The sequence below is a fragment of the Pogona vitticeps genome, chromosome 3 (assembly GCF_051106095.1).
Source record: "Pogona vitticeps strain Pit_001003342236 chromosome 3, PviZW2.1, whole genome shotgun sequence".
Taxonomy (NCBI): Eukaryota; Metazoa; Chordata; class Lepidosauria; order Squamata; family Agamidae; genus Pogona; species Pogona vitticeps.
This window is the reverse complement of record NC_135785.1, coordinates 60,810,630-60,835,824: the sequence shown is the minus strand read 5'-3', so window position 1 is coordinate 60,835,824 and position 25,195 is coordinate 60,810,630. Positions and strand designations below refer to the sequence as shown.

The following is a 25,195-nucleotide window of genomic DNA, read 5'->3' as shown; positions in this document are numbered from 1 at the left end:
GTTTAAAGGGAGGCTGCAAGTTCTGACCATGCTGCTGCAGAAGCCTTCAATTTGGACTTCGCCACATTCATCAAGGAAGAAGTCTACCTTCCCCAGCAAGTCTTCAATTGTGATGAGACAGGGCTGTTCTGGAAGAAGATGCCTAGGAGAACCTTCATCACTCGGGAGGAGCAGAAAATGCCGGGCCAAAACCCGTGAAAGACAGACTGACCCTTTTGCTGTGTGCCAATGCCACTGGCGATCTGGTGTACCACCCCCCGTCTCCTCACCCATTCCACCAAGAGAAAGTTAACAAGGCCACACTGCCTGTCATGTGGAGAGCCAACGCAACAGCTTGGATGACAAAACAGCTGTTTCTGGAATGGCTCTATGAAGTGTTTGCACCCACTGTCAAGAAATATCTTTCCAACAACCTGGGTCTGAATGTCAACCAGGAGGATGTAGAGGAGCTAGTTGAAGACCAAGAAGAGGAGCTGACCACAGAAGAACTTGCAGAACTTCAAACCAAGCAGCAGAAGGCTCTTGTGGAGGAGCTTTCCACTTAGGAAGAGGAAAAGGCAGCACAGGTTAGCAGCGAGGAGATAAGATCCATCTGCAAGAAATGGAACATGTGCTAGGACTTCTTTGAACCACCCAAACAGGACTGTGACGGAAGAGTTTTGGACACGGTGAAGGACAACATGGTCAGCCATTTCAGAAAGGTTCTGCAGTGCAGGATGAAGCAGGTGAAATTGGACAAATGTTTCACTAGGATGAAGCCTGCAGCCAAGAGACAGTAACAGGGAACTTCTGGAGAAGATGACCCAAAGGAGGGGACCTCTACCTTGCAGAGATGACCATCGCACCACCCACCTGCCTGTCCTCCAGTCAGAAGTCACCGTGATGTCCTCCAGAAGACACCAAAAGCTAAGTGACATCTCTTTTGTTTTAAAAGGTGTTGGTGGGTGGGTTTAAAATGTGTTTGGTTTTTTTAAGTGTTTGGTTTTAAAATGTGTTTTGTTTAAAAGGTGTTTGGTTTGGTTTAAAAGGTGTTTGGTTTTAAATGTTTGGTTTAAAAAGTGTTTTGTTTAAAAGGTGTTTTAGACTCCAAACCCTCCCCCCGGTTGTCTTCTCTCTCTCTCTTTCTTCTCTATTTTTGTGCTTAACAGAAAAAGAGAGCAAACCTTTGTCTGAGGGGTCTGTGTGCCCCAGTGATGATCTTCTTTATTTCCTCTTTCCCCCATTGTTCCCTTCCTCCTTTCCTGCCCTTTTTTTAACCTAAGTCATCTTAGGTTAAAATAAGAAAAATTCTCCCCCCTAGTGGTAGAGGATGGATTAACCACTTTTGCATTTGTTCCTATGGGAAGGAATGCTTCGACTTGCAACCGTCACCTCTAGATACAACCAAAAAACAGCCAGAATGGATTAATCGGGCTTCAATGCAAAATGCTGATTCGACTTACAACCATTTCGACTTATGACCATCTTCTGGAAAGTATTATGGTCGTAAGTCGAGGCACCACTGTACTGTAAGTTTTCCCAATATACTCTTAAAACAAAAATGTAAAAGTGTATTCAAATAGTTAACCTTTTATTACAATAAACAGTATAAAGAAGAATACCTGATTGGTAGATTTCATAAGAATATAATTAGTGACTTTTCCAAAGGGAAGTCCAAGATTGATGACATCATTCTCTGTACAGCTTCCTTCAGGAAGATTACATATGTGCACTACACGGCCAGGGTTAGATTTCCTTTGTGGAACCTAAAATTATTAAAAATAAATCTAGATAAATATTTAAGGCATCCTTCAGTCTCGAAAGACTATGGTAACGTAATATTCTTCCGCTAATTAAGGACATGCATATCAAATCATTCCTTGACCTAGTTTAGATAGGAAGACAAGCATTAAAGACCAAATTGCTGTGCACTTTTTGTTCAGCTCTACCCATTGTATTTCCTCATTTCCAATCCAAATTACTAATTTCATATCTCCAAAATGCCAGTTTTCAATACACTGCTCAAAATACATTCAGATTAGATCCAGGAACTTACAGTATCTCAGCGTTTCAGCCTGAGGTCTAATGACATACTAAAAGGAATGTACATTTTTCAATAATGTGTCATGAAATAAAGCACAGATAAATGCAAGATACAGAGATGAGGAAAAGTACACATTTTCTAAATACATGCCAGACAATATAGGCTTATGTTCTTAGAAGAGTAGACTGCTACCATCTGGTGGCAACAACATTTCTAACTTCAGAACAGTGTCACTTCTGTTAAGGAACACTGGATAAAGCTTATATTCAATCAGAAGATTCCTTAGCCATGGATACACAAAAATCAGATAGCTATGAAAATTTTATAGCAAAGAAGTTTCTAACTAGTGTTAACTGATTACTTATGTTCCAAACCAAGTGTGAAACTCCATAAACCAATTTCATTCTCTTACAGAATTAAAAACTGAAGAAATATGATTGTATTGTAAACTAATCAATGGACTACTAAAGTTAATATCAAACTGCATATCCACATGGAATTTTAGAACCTTGACAGTGTTACTTATAGTAGTGCAAATGATATAAGTGCCCAAATATTGTCATTGCCTGCAATATTCCATACATCAAATATATCACCTATCTTATTAGCCACTACTCCAAAAGAGGGAGGAAAACAAAAGAGGGAGGAAAAACAATGGCTAATGTTGTCTACAAGCTACCTGCTATGATAGCATATGTGTCTGACCGTTCAGAACTTAAATATTTTATTAATAATGGAGCAAGGTACACTTATCCCTTTGTCCTAATCAACAGCCTGACCAAAAGTGAATACTATAGAATTCATTAGCATTTCATGCTGAAAGACTACTTGTACAATACACTTTAAGAAATCTAAGAAACCCCACTTACAAGCTATTTACAACACAGGTTATAGGAACGATTAGGAAAACAACAAATTAATAATTCTAGTAATCATCATGCACCTGGTTATTCATGGAAAGTGTATGTGTTTATTTAAAACAAACAGCATCAGTAACAAAAGGCCACTGCACAATCAGCAGCTGTAAGCTGGATAGTTTGGGGAGCTGCACAATAAAAATTGAACAATGCAATGCATATAAATTTATATATAATTTCATTTTAGATGAGTTATTTTAGATTTTATTTTATTTTATTTTCCATGCACAGCATGGAAGGAAACATTTTCCAGATTGCTTAGGAACATGATGTTAAATGCTAATTATGCTTTCCACAGCATGATTTTCGAAATAATAAGAATCTGGATCTGCCTATTATCAATTGATTCCTTGTTTCTTGGGACAATTCAGTATAGTGAATAAGAATTATTTATTTCCATATTGAAGATTAAGAGACAAAAGTGAATCATGAATACACAATTTGTTTGATGACTTGGTAAATTTGGCTTACTTTGGAAAAACAATGTGGGAGGTACTAGCCCCAAAATCAAAATAGAATACAGTAATTACTATATTTTCTACTTCTCACTGAACTAGAAAGCAGACACATAGGCTAAACACCAAGTTACAAGTAAGTCATTCAAGGACTGATTTAAAGAGAATAAAATAAAACTAATTATATATTGTGTGATATACTCACATTTACTCCAAATGGCACAGAAGAGAATGTAGAACTTGACTGGCCAAATGAAGATGTAGAGTTGTATGATGATCCAGCAGTTAAAGCATAATCTGAAGGAACTGTATACATTCAGAAAAAATTGAAAAGGGTAAACTGTAGAAAAATGTACTTATTTGAATAAATAAAGTAGCAGTATCTTTCTACCCTCTACTTAAGATTTTGCAAAAGCAAATACTTTTCATATAAATAAATAAATAGCCATTTCATATTTATGGCATATATTAATCCTACAAAGCATCCTTTCTTTAATTATAAGCAATATTTAGTTCATGGCCTGTAATTCCTTGCAGGAATGGAAGCGCTCCACATTCTTAGGATTTCAGCAACTCATATTTTTATTAATTTTGTTTTTATACTGCCCATCTGGCTACCAAGGCCACTCTGTGGTTTACAAATGCAGTTATAAAAGCAATAAAATAGACACATCATGGTCTTATTTCAACTAGGCAAGAAGGACACATGAACAAACTCTGCTGAATCAGACCATCTTGTTTTTCACATTGCCGAACTAGATGCCTATGGAAAAAAAACCCAAAACCCAAACTAACTCCCTCCAATACCTTTGGCCTCCAGCAATACACAATCACCATGACTAGTCAGTAACCTCTGATGGCTTTATCCTCCATGCATCTGTCTACTCTCTTTCTAATGCCATTCAAGTTGGCAGCAACTACTTGCAAAAAACCCAACAACTATGGTTTATCTGTGCGGTATGACAAGAAATACTTTCTTTCATGTCTCTTGAATTTCCCACCATTCAACTTCCCTGCATGACTATAGGTTCTTGTACAGTAAGAAAGGGGGAAAACATATAAATGTTCACAAACATCTGTCATATCTCAAATTTCTTTTTTCTCCTAAACTGAAAGCTTTGCATGTTGTAATTTTTCCCCATAAAGGAAGGAACGGACTGATCATTTGGGCTGAACTGTTTGGTATACTGTTCTGCTCTACATGCCAAAGTGTGGTGTTTAGATGTACTGACCAGAACACACTTTCATAGCTTCTGCACAGTGATCAATGTTTCCATTGAGGTTTCCTCTATGATCTCATACTTCCCTATCATTCTCCATCAGCTCAGACCACAGCTGGGAAATGTTCAGGGTTCTTGCTTTTGGAGTGCAACTCCCAGAATTCCAGAGGCAGCATGGCTACTGATCATGCTCATTATGAGATTCTGGGAACTGTAATTCAAAAACAACAAAATGTCCCACCTGTGGTTCAGGCTTACTAGTATATAATGATGAAAGGCAGCTTACATAATTAAAAAGACAATATGTATTTAAAAACTAAAAATGTTTTCAAATATTTAAAAAGAATTATACAAGTGTTATATTAAAAATGGTAAATAAATTCAATAGTAAAAATATATTTGAAAGCAACCTGCTGTGAGGGTGGTGGGACCGAGAGAAAGGGCTTACTGTCTCTTATTTTCAGTTTTCTTGAAATATCACGTTCTCTTGCATGTGTGTGTTTTATGTTAGCTCTTTTATACCATAACACAAAAGTGAACACTAAAAAAAAAAAAAAAGAAAAATAAAAACAAACCTGGAAAAACATTGTCACCAAAAGGTGAAGATTTGGGAATGGCAAGCAGTAAGTGAGGGAAGGCAGGACAGTAAAGCAGGTGGGGAGAGGACAGAGAAGACACCAGCTGTTCTGCTTTCTTTTTTGTAGCACAAACCAACATTTATTAGTGAACATTATATATATTCTTTTTTGTACCATAACCCAAAGTTTGAGAATTATGGACAAGTAAAACAGGGAGGGAAGGAGAAGACAGGGAAGGGGGCAGGAAGAGGGCAGAGAAGGTATCAGCTGTTCTGGTTTCTGCTTTTTAATTTTTTTTTAATGATATTGCACTGTAACACAGTTCAAAAATGAAAACTAAGAAGAAAAGAATTAATATTCAAAAGTTTAACATGAAGGTCTAAGAATAGTGGGCAAGGAATGAAAAAGAGCAAGTTAAGGGAGAGTGAGTTAGGCATAGAAAGGGCTCAGAAGATAGGCAAAAGGGGAGAGAAATCTAAATTCACAGTCAGACCTTAGGGAGCTATTTTAGATGTGTATGTATTAGGTACAGTTTGGGCATATCCAACAGGTATATCCAGCAACAAATACCCTCCCCTGGTGTGGACACCAATACTAGAATGATCTATTCAAATCTGCAACAAATAGTTTATCAGAATGACCCAGAACAAACCCAGAATACCTGGGGATAATGCGTGAGTGTGGACAAATACTATCTTCTTATGTCACCCAGTAGAGTTTGACTGCTAAAACTCTCTCTGTGGTGTGTTGCAAGGAAACTGCTACAATGAAATGGCCATGGTTTGTGCTTTTTGACATTTTTAGCTGGGATCCTAAAGACAATTGCTTTAGATGTTTAGACTTTCTAAATTTCCAAACTCAGTTTATTTATCTATTTATTTAAAGGATTTTAATGACATAAAGGAAATCAAATAGTTTTCAAATTCAAGACTTTCCAGAGTAGCAAACAAATATTTAAAAATAATCATGAACACAACAAACAATATTAAAATAGAAAGAACATGAAAAGTCACAAGCAGTAAACAGAACTAACTAATCCAATGGTAGGAATGTAATATCAGCAGATAACAGATAACAAGATCAAAGAAGTCAGCAATCAGAAACAAAACATTTCCAGCATAAACATTCTAATATATAACCATTAGGCTTTGTACCCATAAACAAACAGTGAAAAATGTGTACTTCCTACAACTGAATACCAGCTATATATTTTTTAAAATTTTAATTTAAATTTACCTTCAGCACTGGAAAGATTAAACACGGGTGTGTTATTCAGAGAAGAAGAGTGCAACAGTCCTTCTGCCGAACTGAATACACACTTAGTGTTAGTCCTAGAAAGGAAAAAAGGGTTGAAACTCAGGAAAACTAGAACACATGTTATTTGTTTCTTTGATTTATTTACTGCATTTTCCCATTAAGGAGCTTTTGTTGTTTAGTCGTTTAGTCGTGTCCAACTATTCGTGACCCCATGGACCAGAGCACGCCAGGCCCTCCTGTCTTCCACTGCCTCCTGGAGTTGGGTCAAATTCATGTTGGTTGCTTTGATGACACTGTCCAACCATCTCATCCTCTGTCGTCCCCTTCTCCTCCTGCCTTCACACTTCTGAGTCTTTTATAAGAGCACCTTGGTAAACTGACCAGAAGAGATCATTTGCAGAAATCACTCATATAAACTAAAGGGGCTTCTTTTACACAGTGCCAGTTATATATCCTAAAAGCTTCTGAAATGTTTGACTTGCTCAAGTAACAGACTGTCGTGTGAGCTATTTAGGGGAACAGAGTCCTGGTTTAAATGCTTGGGGTTGTTGTTGCTAGAAGAGATACAAAAAGATCACCTGTCAAATTGATTTTATAAGTCACAGCTCAAGAGCATTTACTAGAATATGGTGTTATAAATCAGGAAGACTATAGATGGCGGGTAGAAAAGACAGTCAAAATTTCAGCGATAGAATCATAGAATAGTGAAGTTGGAAGGCATCTATAAGGCTATCAAGTCCAACCCTCTGCTTGAAGCAAGAATAGAAATCAAAGGATATCTGCCAGGTGGTTGTCTAAGTTTCTCTTTAATGCCTCCAGTGTTGGAGTACTCACCACCTCTCAAGGTAACTGGTTCCACTGTTGTACTGCTCTAACACTTAGGAAGATTTTTCTGATATTAAACCAAAATCTGGCTTCCTGTAACTTGAACCCATTGTTGTGTGTCCTGCACTCTGAGACGATTGAGAATAGATCCTGCCCCTCTTTCAAATATTTGAAAAGTGCTAGCATATCACCTCTCTCTTCTTTTCTCAATGCTAAACATGCCCAATTCTTTCTCATAGGGCTTGGTTTCCAGCCCCCTGATTTGCCACCATCCTCTGAACTTGTTCCAATTTGTCAGCATCCTTCTTGAAGTGTGGTGTCCAGAACTGGACACAATACTCAAGGTGAGGCCTAACCAGTGCTGAATAGAAGGGGACCAGCACCTCGCGGGATTTGGAAACTATACTTCTATTAATGCAGCCTAAAATAGCATTTGCCTTTTTTTGCAGCCACATCACACTGTTCCCTCATATTCACTTTGTGATCTATGACAAGTCCACGATCATTCTTGCTTGTAGTATTGCTGAGCCAGATATTCTCATCTTGCAACTGTGCATTGGTTTCTTTTTCTGAGGCACAGTACGTTGCACTGTGAATTTCATTCTGTGGTTTTCAGCCCAGTGCTCCAGCCTATCAAGATCATTTTGAATTTTGTTTTTGTCTTCCAGGGTATTCACTATTCTGTCCAATTTTGTATCATCTGCAGATCTGACAATCATTCCCTGCACTTCCTCATCCAAGTCATTAACAAAAATGTTGAAGAGCACTGGACTCAAGACTGAGCCTTGGGCTACCCCACTTGTTACTTCCTCCCAGTTGGAGAAGGAGGCATTAATCATCACCCTCTTCATCTGTCCAGCCCACACCTTAGCTTCTAATCAGGATACCATGAGGCACTTGGTCAAAAGCTTTGCTGAAGTCACAACATTCCATCTGTCTATCAGGGAGGTTACCTGATCAAAAAATGAGATCAGATTAATCTGGCAGGATTTGTTCTTGACAAATCCGTATTAGCTTCTAGTTACTACTGGATCGTTTTCTAGGTGCTTGTATAGAGACTGTTTCATGAGTTGTTCCAGATTTTTCCTTGGGTTTGACAACAGACTGATTGGCCAGTAGTTCCCAGGTTCCTCTTTTTTGACCTTTTTGAAGATAGGGACAACACTGGCCCTCATCCAGTCATCTGGCACCTCACCCATTTCCCATGATTTCAAGAAAATAATGGACAGCGGTTCCGAGAGTTCTTCAACCAATTCCTTCAGTACTCTTGGATGCAGTTAATCTGGCCCTTAAGATTTGAAGCTCTTCAAGGTGGTAAGATATTCTTTGGCTATTTATTTATCAATCCCCAGCTGCATTCCTGCCCTCTCCACATGCACATCACATTTGTCTAGAGGTTCATAGTCTGTCCCATGGGAAAAGACTGAGCTAAAATAGGGTATGTATTTGTATTATTCTCTGTTGTTCATATGCCTATGCTATGAACCACCCAAAGAGTACTTTGCGCTATGGGATGGTATATAAGTTGAAATAAAATACAATGCAATAAAATTAAAAGTGGCTCAGCCCATTCTCTGATTTGGATACACCCTACACTGTTTTTCAGGGCTCATGACTACATATTTCAAACAATCAGGTACATAAGACTTTTCTTTAAGCAGCAAGGGGAGGTGCTATAGTGCTACCTGAATATAATGGTCTACAGACATGAAGAAAACAAGAAGGAGGCCAGGCCTTCCTTGGTAAGGAGTTCATTAACTTCACAGCAACCACCAAAAAAGCCCCAACATATGTCTCATGAGCTCAAAGCACAGTGATTAAACTGCAGTACTGCAGTGAAAACTCTGCTCATGACCTGAGTTTGATCCTGGGCTCAGGTAGCTGGCTTGAGATTGACTCAACCTTCCATCCTTCCAAGTTGATAAACTGAGTACCCAGCTTGCTCGACAGGCAATATAGAGCCTGCATAATAAAATTGTAGACTGCCCAGAAAGTGCTTTAAGAACTATGGGGCTGAGAGAGGTTACTTGCCTGTAACTTTGGTTCTTCGAGTGCTCCTCTGTGAATTCTTATTAATGGGTTACGTCTGCGCCTGAGCATAGATCTCCGGAATATTCTAGCTTAAAGCTGTTAAGGAATGCACCGCCCCCTCAGCCCACGAGGTCCACCTGCCCTCAGAGTTACCTCAGTTCTGGTAACAGCCCGCTGCTGCATCAGTAGATACAGAAGTGACTGACAGAGGGGAGGACGGGTGGGAAGTGTGAATTTACAGAGGACCACTCGAAGAACCAGAGTTACAGGTAGGTAATCTCTTTCTTCTTCATGGTCTCTGTGAATGCACACTAATGGGTGACTGACAAGCTTACCTCAGAGGAGGAGGGACATCACTGAAGGATAGATGAAAGAGCTGCCCTCCCAAAGGATGCATCTGCCTTCGCTCTAAGTCCAATCTGAAGTTGTGCAGTGAAGGTACATGGTGTAGACCACATGGCGGCCTTACAAATGTCTGGAATCGGGATGCCATGCAAAAATGCTGCAGAGGTAGCAGTGGCTCTGACTGAGTGTGCTTTGATGTTGACAGGCAAAGGTTTTCTGGTGAGCTGGTATGCCAATTTAATTGTTGATACCATCCACCATGACAAAGTCTGAGAGGAGATATAGGATCCTCTGTGAGGTGGGTGGAGGGTGATGAAGAGCCTTTTGGACCTTTGGAAGGAAGCAGTCCGAGACAAATAGAATGCCAAGGCTCTCTTAGTGTCCAACATGTGAAGAGACCTTTCAAGGTCTGACAAGGGTGACGGGAAGAAGGCAGGAAGTACAATCAGTTGTGAAAGATGAAAGTTAGAAACTATCTTAGGTAAGAAAGAAATGTCCGGAAATAAGGTAACTTTGTCTGGGTGAAAATGAAGAAATTGTTTGTCAATTCTCAAGGCTGCAAGTTCAGATGCTCTCCTTGCAGAGGTGATTGCCACGAGGAACAGAGTTTTGAGGGAGAGTCGGTGTTCCGAGGCAGTGGCAAGAGGTTCAGAGTGTGGCCTCAAGAGGTAGTGGAGGACAAGGGAGAGTGACCATTGTGGAGTGGGTTGTGGAGCAGGAGGACACATGTGAGCTACACCTCTCAAAAATCGTTTGAGTGTAGGGTGCCTGAAAATCATGGTAGCGTCGCAGTCTTAGGTTGGTATGCAATAATGGCAGAAAGATGGACTTTAATGGTTGATAAGGATAGTTGTTGATCAAACAGATGCATGAGGAACTGGACAACAGCATTGAGGGTAGTTGGCTTTGTAGGTAAATCGTAACATTTAGCAAAACGGAGAAAGGTAGCCCACTTGTATGAATACAGTTTAGTGGTGGATGGCTTGCGGGAATGTGCCAGGATATTTTCTATCAAGCCTTGATCCTCCACATGGTGAGTTGTAGCGTTTGGAGGTCAGGGTGATAGGTCCATCCCTGGTGTTAAGTAATAAGGTCTGGTATCAGGGGCAGATGGAGGCAGTTGATGCTGATGGAGCACAGGGTAGTGAACCACGGCTGCCTCAGCCACCACGGGACAATGAGGATCACATTCGCCTGTTTGCACATGATCTTTGATATGGTTCTGAGTATCAGAGGAATGGGTGGAAAGGGGTAGAGGAAGTTGGTGGACCAGTCCATCATCAGTCCGTCTCCCTGAGATCCTTGGCCGGTGCCCGCTCTGGAGCATTTGGCGTTTTGAGGAGTGGTGAAGACGTCAACCTCGGGTTGTCCCCAGAGGTTGCAAAGGTGTAGAAAGGTCGGCTGATGAAAGGAACACTCGTGAATCTGAGTCCACTTGCAGCTGAACTGGTCCACTATGACATTGTCATGTGTGGCTATGTAGACCGCCACTGGGAAGATGTGCCACTCCATGCACCACTCCCAAAACTGCACTGCAAGGTATAGGAGCTGGGGGGAGTGGGTGCCTCCCTGCTTGTTGACATAGAACAACACTGTCATGTTGTCGGTTGTTATTTGGATGACGTTGCTTATGATGAGTGGTTCGAAGGCCCTGCATACCTTGAATATGGCTAGAAGCTCCAGGTTGTTTATGTCCAAGGAGACTTCTGTGGCAGTCCAGGTGTCATGGATGGAGTGCTTGTTGCAGTGTGCCCCCCAGCTCGCATCTGTGGTTATTTGGATAGATGGTTGGAGAGGAGCAAAAGGACGACCGATGAGTAGGTTGTCCGAGTTGTCTCACCAACTGAGCTGAGCTGGGGGAGACCTTGAGGAGTTTTCACTGAGGGTCCATCATGGGGTCGAAGAGTGTGTGGTACCAGGACTGGAGGGTGCGTAACTTCAGTCTGGCATGCAATATGGTTTATGTTGTGGAGGCCATGAGGCCAAGCAAGCACTGAGTGGAGTGAGCCGTGACACAGGAGTTTGGACAGAAATGAGTGATGAGGGAGTGAAGCTTTACTATCCTTTCTCGAGGGAGAAATATTCTTGCTTTGACAGAGTTGAGAATGGCTCCTATGTAAGTGATGCGTTGAGTTGGATGGAGAACTGATTTGGTTTTGTTTACCCGTAGGCCGAGGTCCACGAGAGGAGAGATGGTGGTACAAACATCTGTGACTGCCTGCCATGGGGACGGCGACACAAGCAGCCAGTTGTCTATGTAAGGGTATATTGAGATGCCCAGGGTGCAAAGGTGGGCCACCACAAGCACCATACACTTGGTAAACACCCTTGGAGCCATGGAGGGGCCGAATGGTAAGGCTGCAAATTCATGGACCTGGTCTCCTACGGCAAACCGGAGGAATCTGCAATGATCCTGGCAAGTGGTTATATGAAAGTATGCATCACTTAAGTCTATGGAGGTGAACCAGATGCCTTGTTGTAGAATAGGGAGAATTCGCTCCGACGTCACCATACAGAAATGTTGTGTAAAGATGTAGTAATTTAGATGTCAAAGATCTATAATAAGTCTTAGTCCTCCATCTCGTTTCGGGACTGTAAAGTAATGGGGGAAAGATCCGCTTTGATGATCTGAAGGAGAGACAGGACTGATGGCATCTTTTGACAGAAGGGATTTTATTTCTAGAAGAAGGACGGTGGATGGTGGTATGGAGATGAACTCGATGGCATAGCCTGTGGCAACAATGGTAAGTACCCAGGTGCCTGCGGTGATTAATGTTGATAATTATAGGTGGGCGGAAAGTCGAGTGAGAGGTTGTGGTGGAAGAGGGTAAAGACATGAGTGAAAGATTCTGCTTCTGCTTCTTGACAGATTGGCGAAAGGACTGTTTGGGATACTGACGCTGAAAAGTGGTTCTGGGTTAGTAAGAGGAGGAGGCCTGGGTGGAGTAACTGGTTTTGTCATAGTATGGTTTAGGCTGGTAGTATGAGTGAGGGCAGTGGCATTGGGGCTGTTGCAACTTGTAATATGGTAATGTATTATATGATTGTGTAGTTTTCTTTAATTTCTGCAGCTTTTCGAGGACGTTGTCTGTATTATTGTCAAAGAGGCCCGAGCCATTGAAGGGTAAGTCTTCAATTTGGAGCTGGACGTCATCAGGAATTTGGGCAGATCTGAGCCAGGCATGCCTTTGCAAGGCTATGGCTGATAACAGTTGTCTGGAACTTCAACGCCATAGTGGATCCAGTAAAAGACTACAAAAAGAATCATAAAGGGAAAAAGAAAAGAAATACACTACCCTAAATATTTTTCCAAATGACAGAAGAGCTTAGACTGGAAGATACTTGGAGAAGACACAATGAAGACAAGCTACAATATGTTTTCTACTCAAATCGACATGAATCCTGGTCCAGGATCGATATGATATGGACAACATCTGGGTTGAGGATAGGAATAGAGGAAGTAAATATACAAACAAACATATGGGCAGACAATAACCCACTTAAAATTACCAGGAAAGGAGAAGTGAAACAAAAAGGAAGGTGGACACTCAATACAAAGATCCTGAAAGAACAAGAATTTATAAATAATGCGAAAAAAGAAATGAAACACTATTTCAAAGAAAATGAAACACAACACACTTCGACACAGACGATATGGGATGCAGCAAAAGCGGTATTCCGTGGATTGGCAATATCATATATAATCAAAAGGAATAAAACAAAAAGACAGAGATACAATAATATGAAAGAAGAACACAAGAAGTTGGAACTAGAGCTACAAAACAACCCTAACAACAAATTGGTGAAAAAAGAAATGAACATCCTGAAACATAAAATGAATCTTATAGAAACAGAAGAAATGGCACAACAAATAAAGGCCGCAAAGCAAGATTTCTTCGAAAATGCAAACAAACCAGGATGCTGGCTAGCATATAAATTGAAGAAACAAAAAGAAAAAAGATTAATAAATAGAATAAAAGACAAAAAAGGTGTACTACAAACTCAGAAAAGCCAAATACATAACATAATAAAGGAATTTTATACCAATCTTTATAAAGCGCGAGTAGTAGATGAGAAGAAGATAAGAAACTATTTGGAAAGAGCAAATCTCGCCAAAATACCAGAAGAAATAAAAAAGATGATGAATGCTGAAGTAACAAAGATGGAAATAATGGAAAATATAAATAAGCAAAAAAATGAGAAAACTCCTGGTCCAGATGGACTCCCCGCGGAATACTATAAAATATTTCAAGAAGAATTATTGGAACCACTAAAAAAGGTGTGTAATCAAGCATTAAAAGAAGCAGCGATTCCGGAAACCTGGCTGGAAATAAACATCACACTATTACCTAAGGAAGGAACAGATCTAACTCAAATAGGGAACTATAGGCCAATTTCACTACTTAACGTAGACTATAAAATATTTGCAAGTGTCATGGCGGAAAGATTGAAAAAATATTTAGTACAATTCATACATGAAGATCAAAATGGCTTCCTCCCCAAACGACAATTAAAGAACAACATAAGAACAATAATAAATATCTTAGAATATTATGAAGAACACCCAGAAAAACAAATGGCGCTTTTAGTTTTAGATGCCCAAAAAGCTTTCGACAATCTAAACTGGGAATTTATAAAAACACAATTGGAGGTCATGGACGTTGTACGAAACTTTCTAAACATGATAAAAGCAATTTACACAAGGCAAATATCAAAAATAATCGTAAATGGAGAAGGAACAGACAAAATCGAAATTACTAAAGGTACACGACAAGGGTGCCCACTCTCTCCTCTACTCTTTATTCTTTCATTGGAAATACTGAATAGAGAAGTAAGAAAAAATGAAGAAATACAAGGAACAAAGATTAAAGATGAAACATACAAACTCCAAGCATTTGTGGACGATTTGGTCTTTATTCTGGAAAATCCAGTGGAAACAGCCCCAAATTTACTTCAGCAAATAAAGGAATATGGCCATGTAGCTGGACTAGAAATAAACCAAGAAAAAACAACATTTATAACCAAAAATCTAACTCAGGAACAAAAGACTCAACTTACATCCCAGACAGGAATTCAAATAGCCAAGAAAGTAAAATATTTAGGAATAAATTTGACTGCTAGAGGTTCCTCATTAAAGGAAGACAATTATGGGAAACTCCTGGAACATATTAAACAAGAGCTGACAAGATGGGAGAAATTACAATTATCCTTTCTAGGTAAAATTGCAACGATCAAAATGAACATCCTTCCAAAAGTAATTTTCCTCTTTCAAAACTTACCAATTAAATTAAAGCAGAAATTTTTCCAAGAGTTAAATACTTTAGTTACAAAATTTATATGGCAAAGGAAGAAACCCAGAATTAAACGTAAACTGTTACAAGATGCAAAAGAAAGAGGAGGATTTGGCCTACCGAATTGGAATTTATATTATCAAGCGAGTGTTCTGAATTGGATTAAGGAGTGGATAAAATTAAAAAACAAAAGAATACTATATTTAGAAGGACATGACCTTCAGGTGGGCTGGCATGCCTTCTTATGGTATGGGAAAGCAAAAACCCATAAATACTTCGAGAGAAATATAATAAGAAATTCTTTACTAAAAGTCTGGGGAAAAATTAAATGTAAAATATATATGAAAACTCCTAGGTGGATCTCATCGATGGAAGCATTCACACACCCAAATCTATTGAAATTTGAGAAAATAACGACTTATAACGAGCTCCTAAATGAGGAAGGACTATTAAAGACAAAAGATCAACTAGAGAGTCAAGGACTGACTTTTTCATGGTGGCCCCAACTACAACTGCAATCGATTTACAATCAAGATAAAAAAAACACGAGGATTTTATAGTGAATACAAAGCACTTGATAAAATACTACTCACTACAGAAAAACAACAAATTCAAAAAGCATACAAGTTTTTATTACAACGGGACACTCAAGATGAGGAGGTTAAGGAAACAATGGTAAAATGGTCAAAAAATTTTGGATATAGTATTGAACTTGAGAAATGGCAACAAATGTGGACTAAAAATCTTAAATTAACATTAGCAATGTCTTATAAGGAAAATCTGTACAAAATGTTTTATAGATGGCATCTCCCTCCATCCAGACTTGCAAAAATTTCTGCCAATATTTTGAATAAGTGCTGGAAATGTAAAAAACAAGAAGGAACCTATTACCACACATGGTGGACATGTGATATTGCAAAGAAATATTGGGTCAAAATGTATACATGGATTAAACAAATGATTAAGCAAGAAATACAATTTAAACCAGAAACTTTTTTATTGGGATTAATACCAAATAATATAAATAAGCAAAGTTACTACTTAATATCACATGTCCTTACAGCTGCTAGATTAGCATGGGCACAAGTATGGAAGGAGGGAGACCCACCAAAAGATGAATTGATAATCAAAAAAATACTAGAGTGCGCAGAAATGGATAGACTTACAAAGAGACTAAAAGGGCAAGAAAAATCAACTTACTATGAAAGCTGGAACATGTTCTACAAATGGTGGAAAACAAAAACTTTGTAATAAATAGAAAGTAAGTGACCAAAAGGAATAATGAGGAGACACTGCTGAAAGAAATGTGTTACTATATAAAAGGCTTGTAGGCTAAGCTCTACAGTATGTATCGTTTGTAGATAGAGATTTAGGCATATGTGTGTATATATATGTCTATGTATGGATATGTGTATATATATTTTTAAAAATGCAAAAAAAATGCAAAAAAAAACCCCGTTGTCTGGAAGAGGAATCAATAATATGTCTGGCAGTGATTCTTTCCTGCCTCGCAAGTGCCATGGCTTCTCGATGGAAAGCTAGTCGTTGAGTCTTATATTCTCCGGAGGCTGACTGGAGAGATGGCAGAACCTTATTCCAAAGGTAGCGGTGGTATGCTCCCATTGTTGCTATGTAATTTGCAGCCCACAGATTGAATGATGCCAGGGAGTATCCTCTGCACCCTGCAATGTCCAATTTTCTACCCTCCTTGTTGCTGGGGGTAGTGGAGGACCTATTACGGACCCTTGTTAGGGTGGCGTCAACGATAAGAGAATTAGGTGGCGGATGTTTGAAGAGAAATGCAGTTGCATCTCCATGTGTCCTGTAAAAATTCTCCACCTTGCAAGACATCTGTGGTATGGACGAGGGTTTCGTCCAGATTTGTTTAGCCAATTCTAGCAGAAAAGGAATGAAGCTCATGCTGAAAGGTAAACATTGTTGAGTGTTAATATCCTCGTATACTTTGTCTGACTGAGATTGCGAAGGTTGTTGGACATCAAGTTCCATGGCTTTGGCAATCCTTAGGATTAGTGGTTAGTAAGCGGAAAAGTCATCGTATGGAGTTGGAGGATGATGATCACTGGAATCAGAATTAGGTGTGGGGAGGTTGGGAGGAGAGTCCTGTACCATGGAGGAATGGGAGGAATTAGACATGGATGAGCAGATAGAGGGTGCTGGAGAGACAGTATCGTACCGTGAAGGTGTTGGTACAGAGGTGGCATGCCTTAATTTGGAAGAGGTTTGTTGAGCCGGTACCGATGTGGGTTGTGGTACCGGAGGGGTAGTTTGTGGTATCGAGGCAACATGTTGTTGGAGTTGACTAGAGTGTCTACTATCCGAAGATTGAGTGTGTTCTTGTACTGAATGCGAACGGGAGCATCAGGATGGTACCGTGGCTCAAGAGTTCTTAGATGGTACTGACTGGGTACGTGAGTCGGGTTGCCATTTGCAAGACTTGCGTTTCAGTACTGGAGATGATGGTACCAAGTCAGAGTCCGAGGAAGACAAACATCGGCAGTCGTCCCTGTACCGATGATGGTACCATGGGGAAAAATATGAGTCTGAAGTGTCAGAGTCGTAGTAATAATAATGTTTACGATGACGATGGTTCCGATAATACTTGAGCTTGGCTGGACGGTACCAATGAGCTCGGTATTGAGAGCGTCGGTAAACGGGTTCAGAGCACTCCGGGGAGTCATAGAGTCTGACTCTTTTATGATACCACTCTGATGGCAGAAAGTAAGGAGGAATTAAAGAATCTCTTAATGAGGGTGAAAGAGGAGAGTGCAAAAAACAGTCTGAAACTCAACATCAAAAAAACTAAGATCATGGCCACTGGTCCCATCACCTCCTGGGAAACTGAAGGGGAAGATATGGAGGCAGTGACAGATTTTACTTTCTTGGGCTCCATGATCACTGCAGATGGAGACAGCAGCCATGAAATTAAAAGACGCCTGCTTCTTGGGAGGAAAGCGATGACAAACCTCGACAGCATCTTAAAAAGCAGAGATATCACCCTGCCAACAAAAGTCCGAATAGTCAAAGCTATGGTTTTTCCTGTCGTGATGTCTGGAAGTGAGAGCTGGACCATAAAGAAAGCAGACCGCCGAAGAATTGATGCCTTTGAATTGTGGTGCTGAGAGTCCCCTGGACTGCAAGGAGAACAAACCTATCAATTCTAAAGGAAATCAACCCTGAGTGCTCACTGGAAGGACAGATCCTGAAGCTGAGGCTCCAGTACTTTGGCCATCTCATGAGAAGAGAGAACTCCCTGGAAAAGACGTTGATGCTGGGAAAGTGTGAAGGCAGAAGGAGAAGGAGATGACAGAGGATGAGATGGTTGGACAGTGTCATCGAAGTAACCAACATGAATTTGACACAACTCCGGGAGGCAGTGGAAGATAGGAGGACCGGGTGTACTCTGGTCCATGGGGTCACGAAGAGTCGGACACGACTAAACGACTAAACAACAACGATGCTTTTTCCGTGGCTCTCGGGAGACAAATGACCCAGAAGGTGTTATGGGTCTGTCATCTTCCTCATCTTGATCCATATGATGTTGATCCTTCTTTAGCCTCTTCCTGGGAGGAGAGGGTGGAGGAAGTGGTACAGAGTCGTGCTCACTGGATGAAGCAGAGTGAGCGGTGGAGACTGGCCTTGAATGGAGCAATTTCTATACCAGGGTAACCTCTGCTGTACCAGGTGAAGTTGGAAAGTGAGCCAGGATGGGAGACTCAGGCTGAGCGGAGGGAACTGTGAGTGCATCCTCCGAGGAATAGATTTGGATGGTAGGTTGGTCCTGTACTGGCAAATCCCTTGGTGGCGGAATATGTGAGTCAGAAGATTTTTTTTCTTCTTTTTTGGGTCAAAGTCATAGCAGGTTTGGCTGCAGGGGCTGTTTTGGTCTCAGATTTTATGGTGGGTTTGTGTTTGGATACTTGAGATGCCTTGGAAGGGGTTGGAGAAGCAACATGTGCAGCATGAGCTGGAATCTCCGCGCTGGGCAAGGGCTCCATAATCGGAGGGGGCTGGAGGGACTGTTGCCAGATAAAAGATCGCAGCCATTGTTCTCTAAGTTTAAGTGCCTGTTTCCCAAAGCTCTTACAGATCGAGCAGGAAGCGGTCTGGTGGGATTCTCCCAGGCAAAATAGGCAGGTTTTATGGCCATCTGTAGAGGCGATCTTATTAGGGCACTTAGCACACTTTTTGAATGGGGGGTGCCATAAATGGCCAAGGAAGGAAGGGGAACGAGGCTTTGGATAAAGTCTCTTGCTATTTAGATGCAAGGAAAGACAAAGATTAGTGAAAATTGTGTTCTTTTTAGGAGTTGTAGAATGATAGAAGAGCAGCAGCTCGAAGAAGAGATCTCATGCAGCGGCAGCAAAAAAGAACTGAGGTAACTCTGAGGGCAGGTGGACTTCGTGGGCTGAGGGGGCGGGGCATTTCTTAACAGCTTTAAGTTCTAGAATATTCCAGAGATGTCTGCGCAGGTGCAGGCTTAACCCATTAGTGTGCATTCACAGAGACCATGAAGAACAGCACACTTTTGCTTTCCTTTAGAAATCTTGTTCCAAAGGCTTCAGTGGATAGACAAACAATAGGAACCCCGATATTTGAGGCTACATCTTGATATTTACAAACATATAGGTGTGCATGTATGTTGTCCTCATGCAAATGTACAAACACAAATCTTTATTTGTTTGCAGTTTACATTACAATTCACATCTGCATTGTATTAAAGTCTAAGATTATTTTTAGTACCAGTAACAATTTTTTTTTAAAAAGGGTAATAAAAACTAATCAGATTAAACTTTAACTCAAAGGTGTTTTACTAAAATACTCACTTTTCTGAGAGTGCCATGCATTTTTGAATATGAAGATTTCCTTTAATGTGCTGATCCCAGTCCTAGGTGGAAATTTTGAGAAATGTAACAAATGAATGGAAGAAAATAAACACAATAGCTATATGTAATATATCCTATAAACAACAAACATTAGGAGACTCTGTTCATTTCTATGGAAGCTTCCACACTATTAAAAAATTTATGAGGAAATAGGATTTTGTAATTTGAAACATGGTACAGCTAGCAGAACAGATGGTTAGTTTTACAATTGGTGTGGATCTGATCCACATAAATCTGATGACCTAATTTAAACTCTGCAAGTCAATATATAGTTAGTTCATCCTTCATTTTAAAAGACCATTTCCATTAGCTTCACCATTTAGGGGGAAAAAAGTGAACAGGTACGGTAGATCAGTTTTTGTTGATGGGCAAGCAGATAACTAATTAGCCCAATACAAGCCTGGAAGACAGAAAAATATGGGGCAGGTTGGCTGATTCTCGGCTCCTCGGGTTGTTGAGATGCTACATCCTTGCTTTTTCATTTCTCTCTTTCTTTGTGCATCTGGAAGCTGGTGCTTGAAGGAAGAAGTAGTAGAATGGGGGTAAAGCTGCTAGGCTGTGATAGGATAATGTGGTGGGGCCAGCCTATGGTCAGAAGAACCAGGATGAGTGATGTTTGAGATACTATGCTGGTCAATTACCCTAATAAAGATTGAATGAATGATGTTTGAGATACTGTTAAAAGGCATAACAATAGCCATTTCTCTTGATGTGTTCTCATTTTCTGACTGTGGTTTAATTGTGTCCTTGTACAATAATCCTGCCTCATTGAAGTACAAGCCAGGAGGAAGGAGCCAGGCATGGTGGCATAAGGTGACTGTTGTTGCCAGCATCTTGGCCTTGCAGTCAGTCATGTAACAGGCAGTGGTAATTTGCTAGGCAGCAAGGCAATGAGTACCAATGTAAAAAAAAGCAGCCAGAAAGACATCACCCAGCTTGTCAATGATAGGGGTGATCTGCTCTCAGAGGAACTGTTGATAGTTCCCCATGCAAATCTAATAGTTAGCAACCTAAGAGAAAACGCACCAAAGGAGTAAACTTTATGCCCTAAGGCATGATGTTTTCTGCTCTCTTTGTCAGCGCAGTTTGCTTCTGGATTTGCCCTGAGCAACTTCAATGATGATTGAAGTTGGCAGAGGGTGTTTCAAAATGAAAGAGCAGTCCTCTTCCAATAGTTCATAAAGGTTTTCAATCTTCCTGGAAGTAGGGGTGACGGAAGAAAGAGTACAGTACACTATAACTGGTGAGCACTGTAGAGGAGTGATGATAGAACAAGAATAGCCACCAGTGGTTGGGTTTTATAATGAAAAATAGAGTCTGTAACAATGTCTGGTGGAGCACTGACCTCAAGGTCTAAAACAACTGCAATATGACAAAGTTGGTCAGCATACGGCTGGATGTTATCTACAGTTGAGAGTGTGTTCTGTTCTCCACCAGAGCATTTGGAGAGGGAGGGGAGAGATGGTTGAGAGACGAGAAGGAAGTGGAGATACTGTCATCCTGGCCAACCATTGGGGAAAGCATTCTCAATAAGCATTCTATATAAGGAGAGAGAGGTTCCAGTCATAGTAGCCTGCACCAAGTCAGCTTATGTAACTGTTGGGCAGTTGCTATAGACGGCGGTATCAGAAGCTGAAAATGCAAGGTCAATACTGTGGGATATGCCAGGTAGGTCAGTGAAGAGGCCTGTTAGTGTTCAGGTAAAGGGCCAGGTAAGGAGGATGAAGCATATACTGACTAAAGATAGGTGGTTGGTACCAGCTGTAGGGATCGTTGTAGGCATAAAGGTAAGTGCAATGGAGACCTGGAGAACATCAAGAGAAGGAAGAGGGTAGAGAGTTTTGATGTTGATGCCAGATGGAGCCTCAAAATGGGAGACTAGGAATAGTGGTTATGCATCGGAGAACAAGAATGAGATTGACACTGGTTCCAAGAGGTGGCTCAAAATCAAAAGGCAGTAGATGAGTGTGAGGGAAACACTCCTGTTGTCCCTGGTAGGCCATCTGCATCAGATGCTCCCCAGGGGACTTCATGGAGACCCTCTCAACAGGGTGGCCCAATGTCATAGACAGCAGGACTGAAGCCCCAGGTGGAGAAAGGAGGCAGAGGTTGATGAGCTACACCAGTTGGCAGGACCTGGCCTTAAAGGAAGAGGAGGAAAAAAAGAGGTCCACCCTCTATGGACTCAGAGAGGGAAAGGTGAGCAGAAGCTGCAGAGGAGTTCTATCTTCTGTGCCCTCGAGGAGGACTACCCACTGGATTCTTCCTTGGATGGGGAAGTGGGTCCAATTCCCCTAGACAAAAGGCAAAGGAAGTGAGGGAGGTCTGTTACTGTTCAGCCCTCTGAGATCAACTCCAGGAAAATTGAATGCCCTACCAAGCTCAGGGTACTGGCTTCATCCTGAACCAAAAAGAGCCACTGGAAGTGGAAGCGACAAAAAGAGCACCAACGACAGATCCTGAGGAGGCAGGACAAACTTGAGGACTTGAGAGTTTGCATCAGCCTGGCATGGGGGACATAGAAGAAGCCTCCCTAAAGAGTAGAAAAGCATTGTGAGTACATCAGGTATCCACTGAATGTTGCACTGTAATACATCTGTAATTTTAAATTGTGTAACACTCAAATATGAATGAAGAAGGAATCATCAGCCTGGTATTACCCATCATCTTTAAAGGGCATCAATTGGCTGAGGTCAGTGTGGAGAACTAGATTTCAGCCACAGACTGCACCACCCAAGTGACAGGTACTTGGCCCCGGTGGAGAACTGGAAGCAATGAGGGGCTTGTGAACTAGTCAGGATGGGGAGAACCAAGTGTCTGACCAACCTTTGTATCCCTTTCCCCTACCCTTATAAAGATCAGTTCAAGTATCAATAGGAGTCTGGAGTTCATGGATTCTATAATCAAAGATATCCTCCCAGCTATCCCTACCCTGGGTGGGGTAGTGGCAGTTGCAGTGAGTAACAAATAAGGTGATACGTTCAGTCACAGGAAGCCAACAGGTCCCTGGGGGTTTGAAATAGCAAATGGAAGTCTGCTGAGGACTTCCAACCCATTGGATAATAAGATGGAATCTTATTCTTTCAAGATGGAAGTATCAGTCTAGGGAAAGAGGATCAAGGCCATGATGATTCTGAGGAATTGATAATCTTGCCTGTGTAAGAAGCTGGTAGATGGCCTGTGGGGCAGTTTTGATGATAAGGGAGCTCTGGAAGATAGGACACTCTCTGCTCCTTCCTTCAGTGTCAAAGGGGGCCTTGGAAGCAGGAGAGCCGTTGCTGTCAGGTTTGGAGCTAAGGACTGACTAGTGCTGAAGCAGCTATGCGCCCTGAGGAGGTTAGTTGGAAGCTCCAAGAGGAAGAGGCAATATTGGTCCATTTGTCCTGCATGAGTTTCTTGTTCTTATGAACTGGACAGTAAGAGAAGGCACACTTGAAGAAATGGTATGCCAAAAGTTTTGGGGTAGAGAAGGAGACTCAGTGTTGACAAGTGCAATATTGGAGATCAAGCCCATAATTGCTAAGCTGAAGGAGGAGGTCACAAACAGATCAAAAGCAATGGAAGTATTCAAGCCTGAGCTGTCTGGTCCGATGTCTGAAGAACTTTCTCCCATAAGGATGCTCAGGGGCAGACCTGGCAGTTGCAAAGTCCAGACGTACAGAGGTTCTGGTACTGCTGGCACTTCATGACCACACCCAATAAGAAGCACTTGGAGATACTGTTGATGTGTTGAATTTTGCTACTGCACTGGATGTGTTTCTAAAAAAGAGCCTTCAGTGTTGTGATGTGAGGAGGGGATGTAAAAGTAAACCAAGTCAAACTGGAAAGGTAGAAGTTGCCTTGCTGAGGGGAGATCCAAAAGAGTAGTAAAAGTAGGATTAAAAAATCATTACTACAGGAATCAGTGTCTCTAGAGATCTGAGTTGTGAATGAAGCACCAGAAATACGGGACTGGCTTTGGCTATTTATAACAGCAGGTGGCCAGGTAGGGCTCCTGCCAAAACACTTTTGCTTTAGCTCTCCAAGATCACTATACATGCACAGGGCAAAACCTAGATGTGTAACACACAACGACCACAACAATGAAGGTGTGTTGTTTTTGAAATGCAGCCATCATGCCAAATCATACACTAAGACTGAGCTCTTCACACAGCACTAGTGGTTTGTACTGACAGTTGTGCTAACGCAAGATGCTTTTGTCCAGTTCAAACCTGCTACTGTTGGTATACATATTAGTTCGCAATATACTGTCAAGATGATCTACAGAGGGTATTTAAGCTCATCAAAGATAAGCCACATCACTAAAATACTAGTGCTAGATGTTGGAGGGAGTCTAGAGAAACTGGCATGTACATTTATATGCGATACTTCCCATACCAATGGGAAACCTGGGGATAAATAGAAAAATTAAAATTGAATTATGATTTGTATTGTGGCTGTAGTATATCTTGAACAGGGACAATAGTAGCCTTATGCACAAGTAATTATTTTCTCTGTCTAATGGCTTGTATGTAAAATGCTTCAGGGAAAAGAATAAGTTACCATCTCAAACTTTGCTTGCGAGTAGAAAACACTCAACAAATCAAAGACTCAATAATTATTCAGAATTACATTCATGCTTACAGTGTATAGTACCAAAATCATAATTTACATAACTCAGCATAGACCCCAGTCATACCTAACAAGTTAAAACTACAGTAATATGAAATGTTTGCATCCAAGAAATTAACTGAGTCACATTCACTGTCATGTGTAAATGTTCTTATTATGAGCTGCCGATTACCTGTACAGTTATGTACTGTGTTGTCCAAGTTACATTAAAATTCACAAATGAAAGTATTTTTAAAACATATGTTTATCTGCTCTTTTAGTTTATCTGCTCTTTTAATGCTTGGTTGTATTCCAGGGGTCTGATTGTTTTAAAGGTAAGATACGCTTCACAAAAGATTTCCTTTAGCTATAAAGAAAGCCCTACAGTAATAATTTATTTTTCTATATTAAAGATGTTCTATGTACATACATCAGATTATTGTCTATGCACATCTACCTCGAAGTAGGAGACACTGTTTTTTCTATGGAGTATGAACAAGCCAAATCTGTTAAAGTTATAGGTATACAACTCCAGCAGTATTAGACAGGTCATATAATTTACCCAGCTCTTTTTGTGAAAAGAAAGAAACCCAGATTGTTCCTGAGAAGTTAGTCAGAGTTTCCAAGAACCAAGTAAGAACCCATAAGATAAAACAAATACCTTAAATAACTCTAATAAGGCTTTGTCATTGAAACAACTGGTACCAGAAACTCTCAGCGTTCATTTGCTAAACTATACTTCAAAGGGCAGAAGTAGGC

General features: G+C 40.7%; 1 protein-coding gene across 2 annotated transcripts in view; it reads right to left on the bottom strand.

The window, feature by feature from the left end:
• RBM20 (RNA binding motif protein 20) overlaps positions 1–25,195 on the bottom strand; it is a 151,542-nt gene that overhangs the window by 24,544 nt on the left and 101,803 nt on the right. For both annotated transcript variants that reach the window (XR_012085624.2, XM_072995551.2), the window contains exons 3-6: positions 19,787–19,848; positions 6,430–6,524; positions 3,601–3,701; positions 1,602–1,745 (exon numbers count right to left, since the gene is read on the bottom strand). Coding sequence is in view for 1 of the 2 variants with exons in the window: in XM_072995551.2 (XP_072851652.2) it covers positions 1,602–1,745; positions 3,601–3,701; positions 6,430–6,524; positions 19,787–19,848 (402 nt within the window). In the remaining variant the exon portion in view is untranslated. The remainder of the gene's footprint in view (positions 1–1,601; positions 1,746–3,600; positions 3,702–6,429; positions 6,525–19,786; positions 19,849–25,195) is intronic.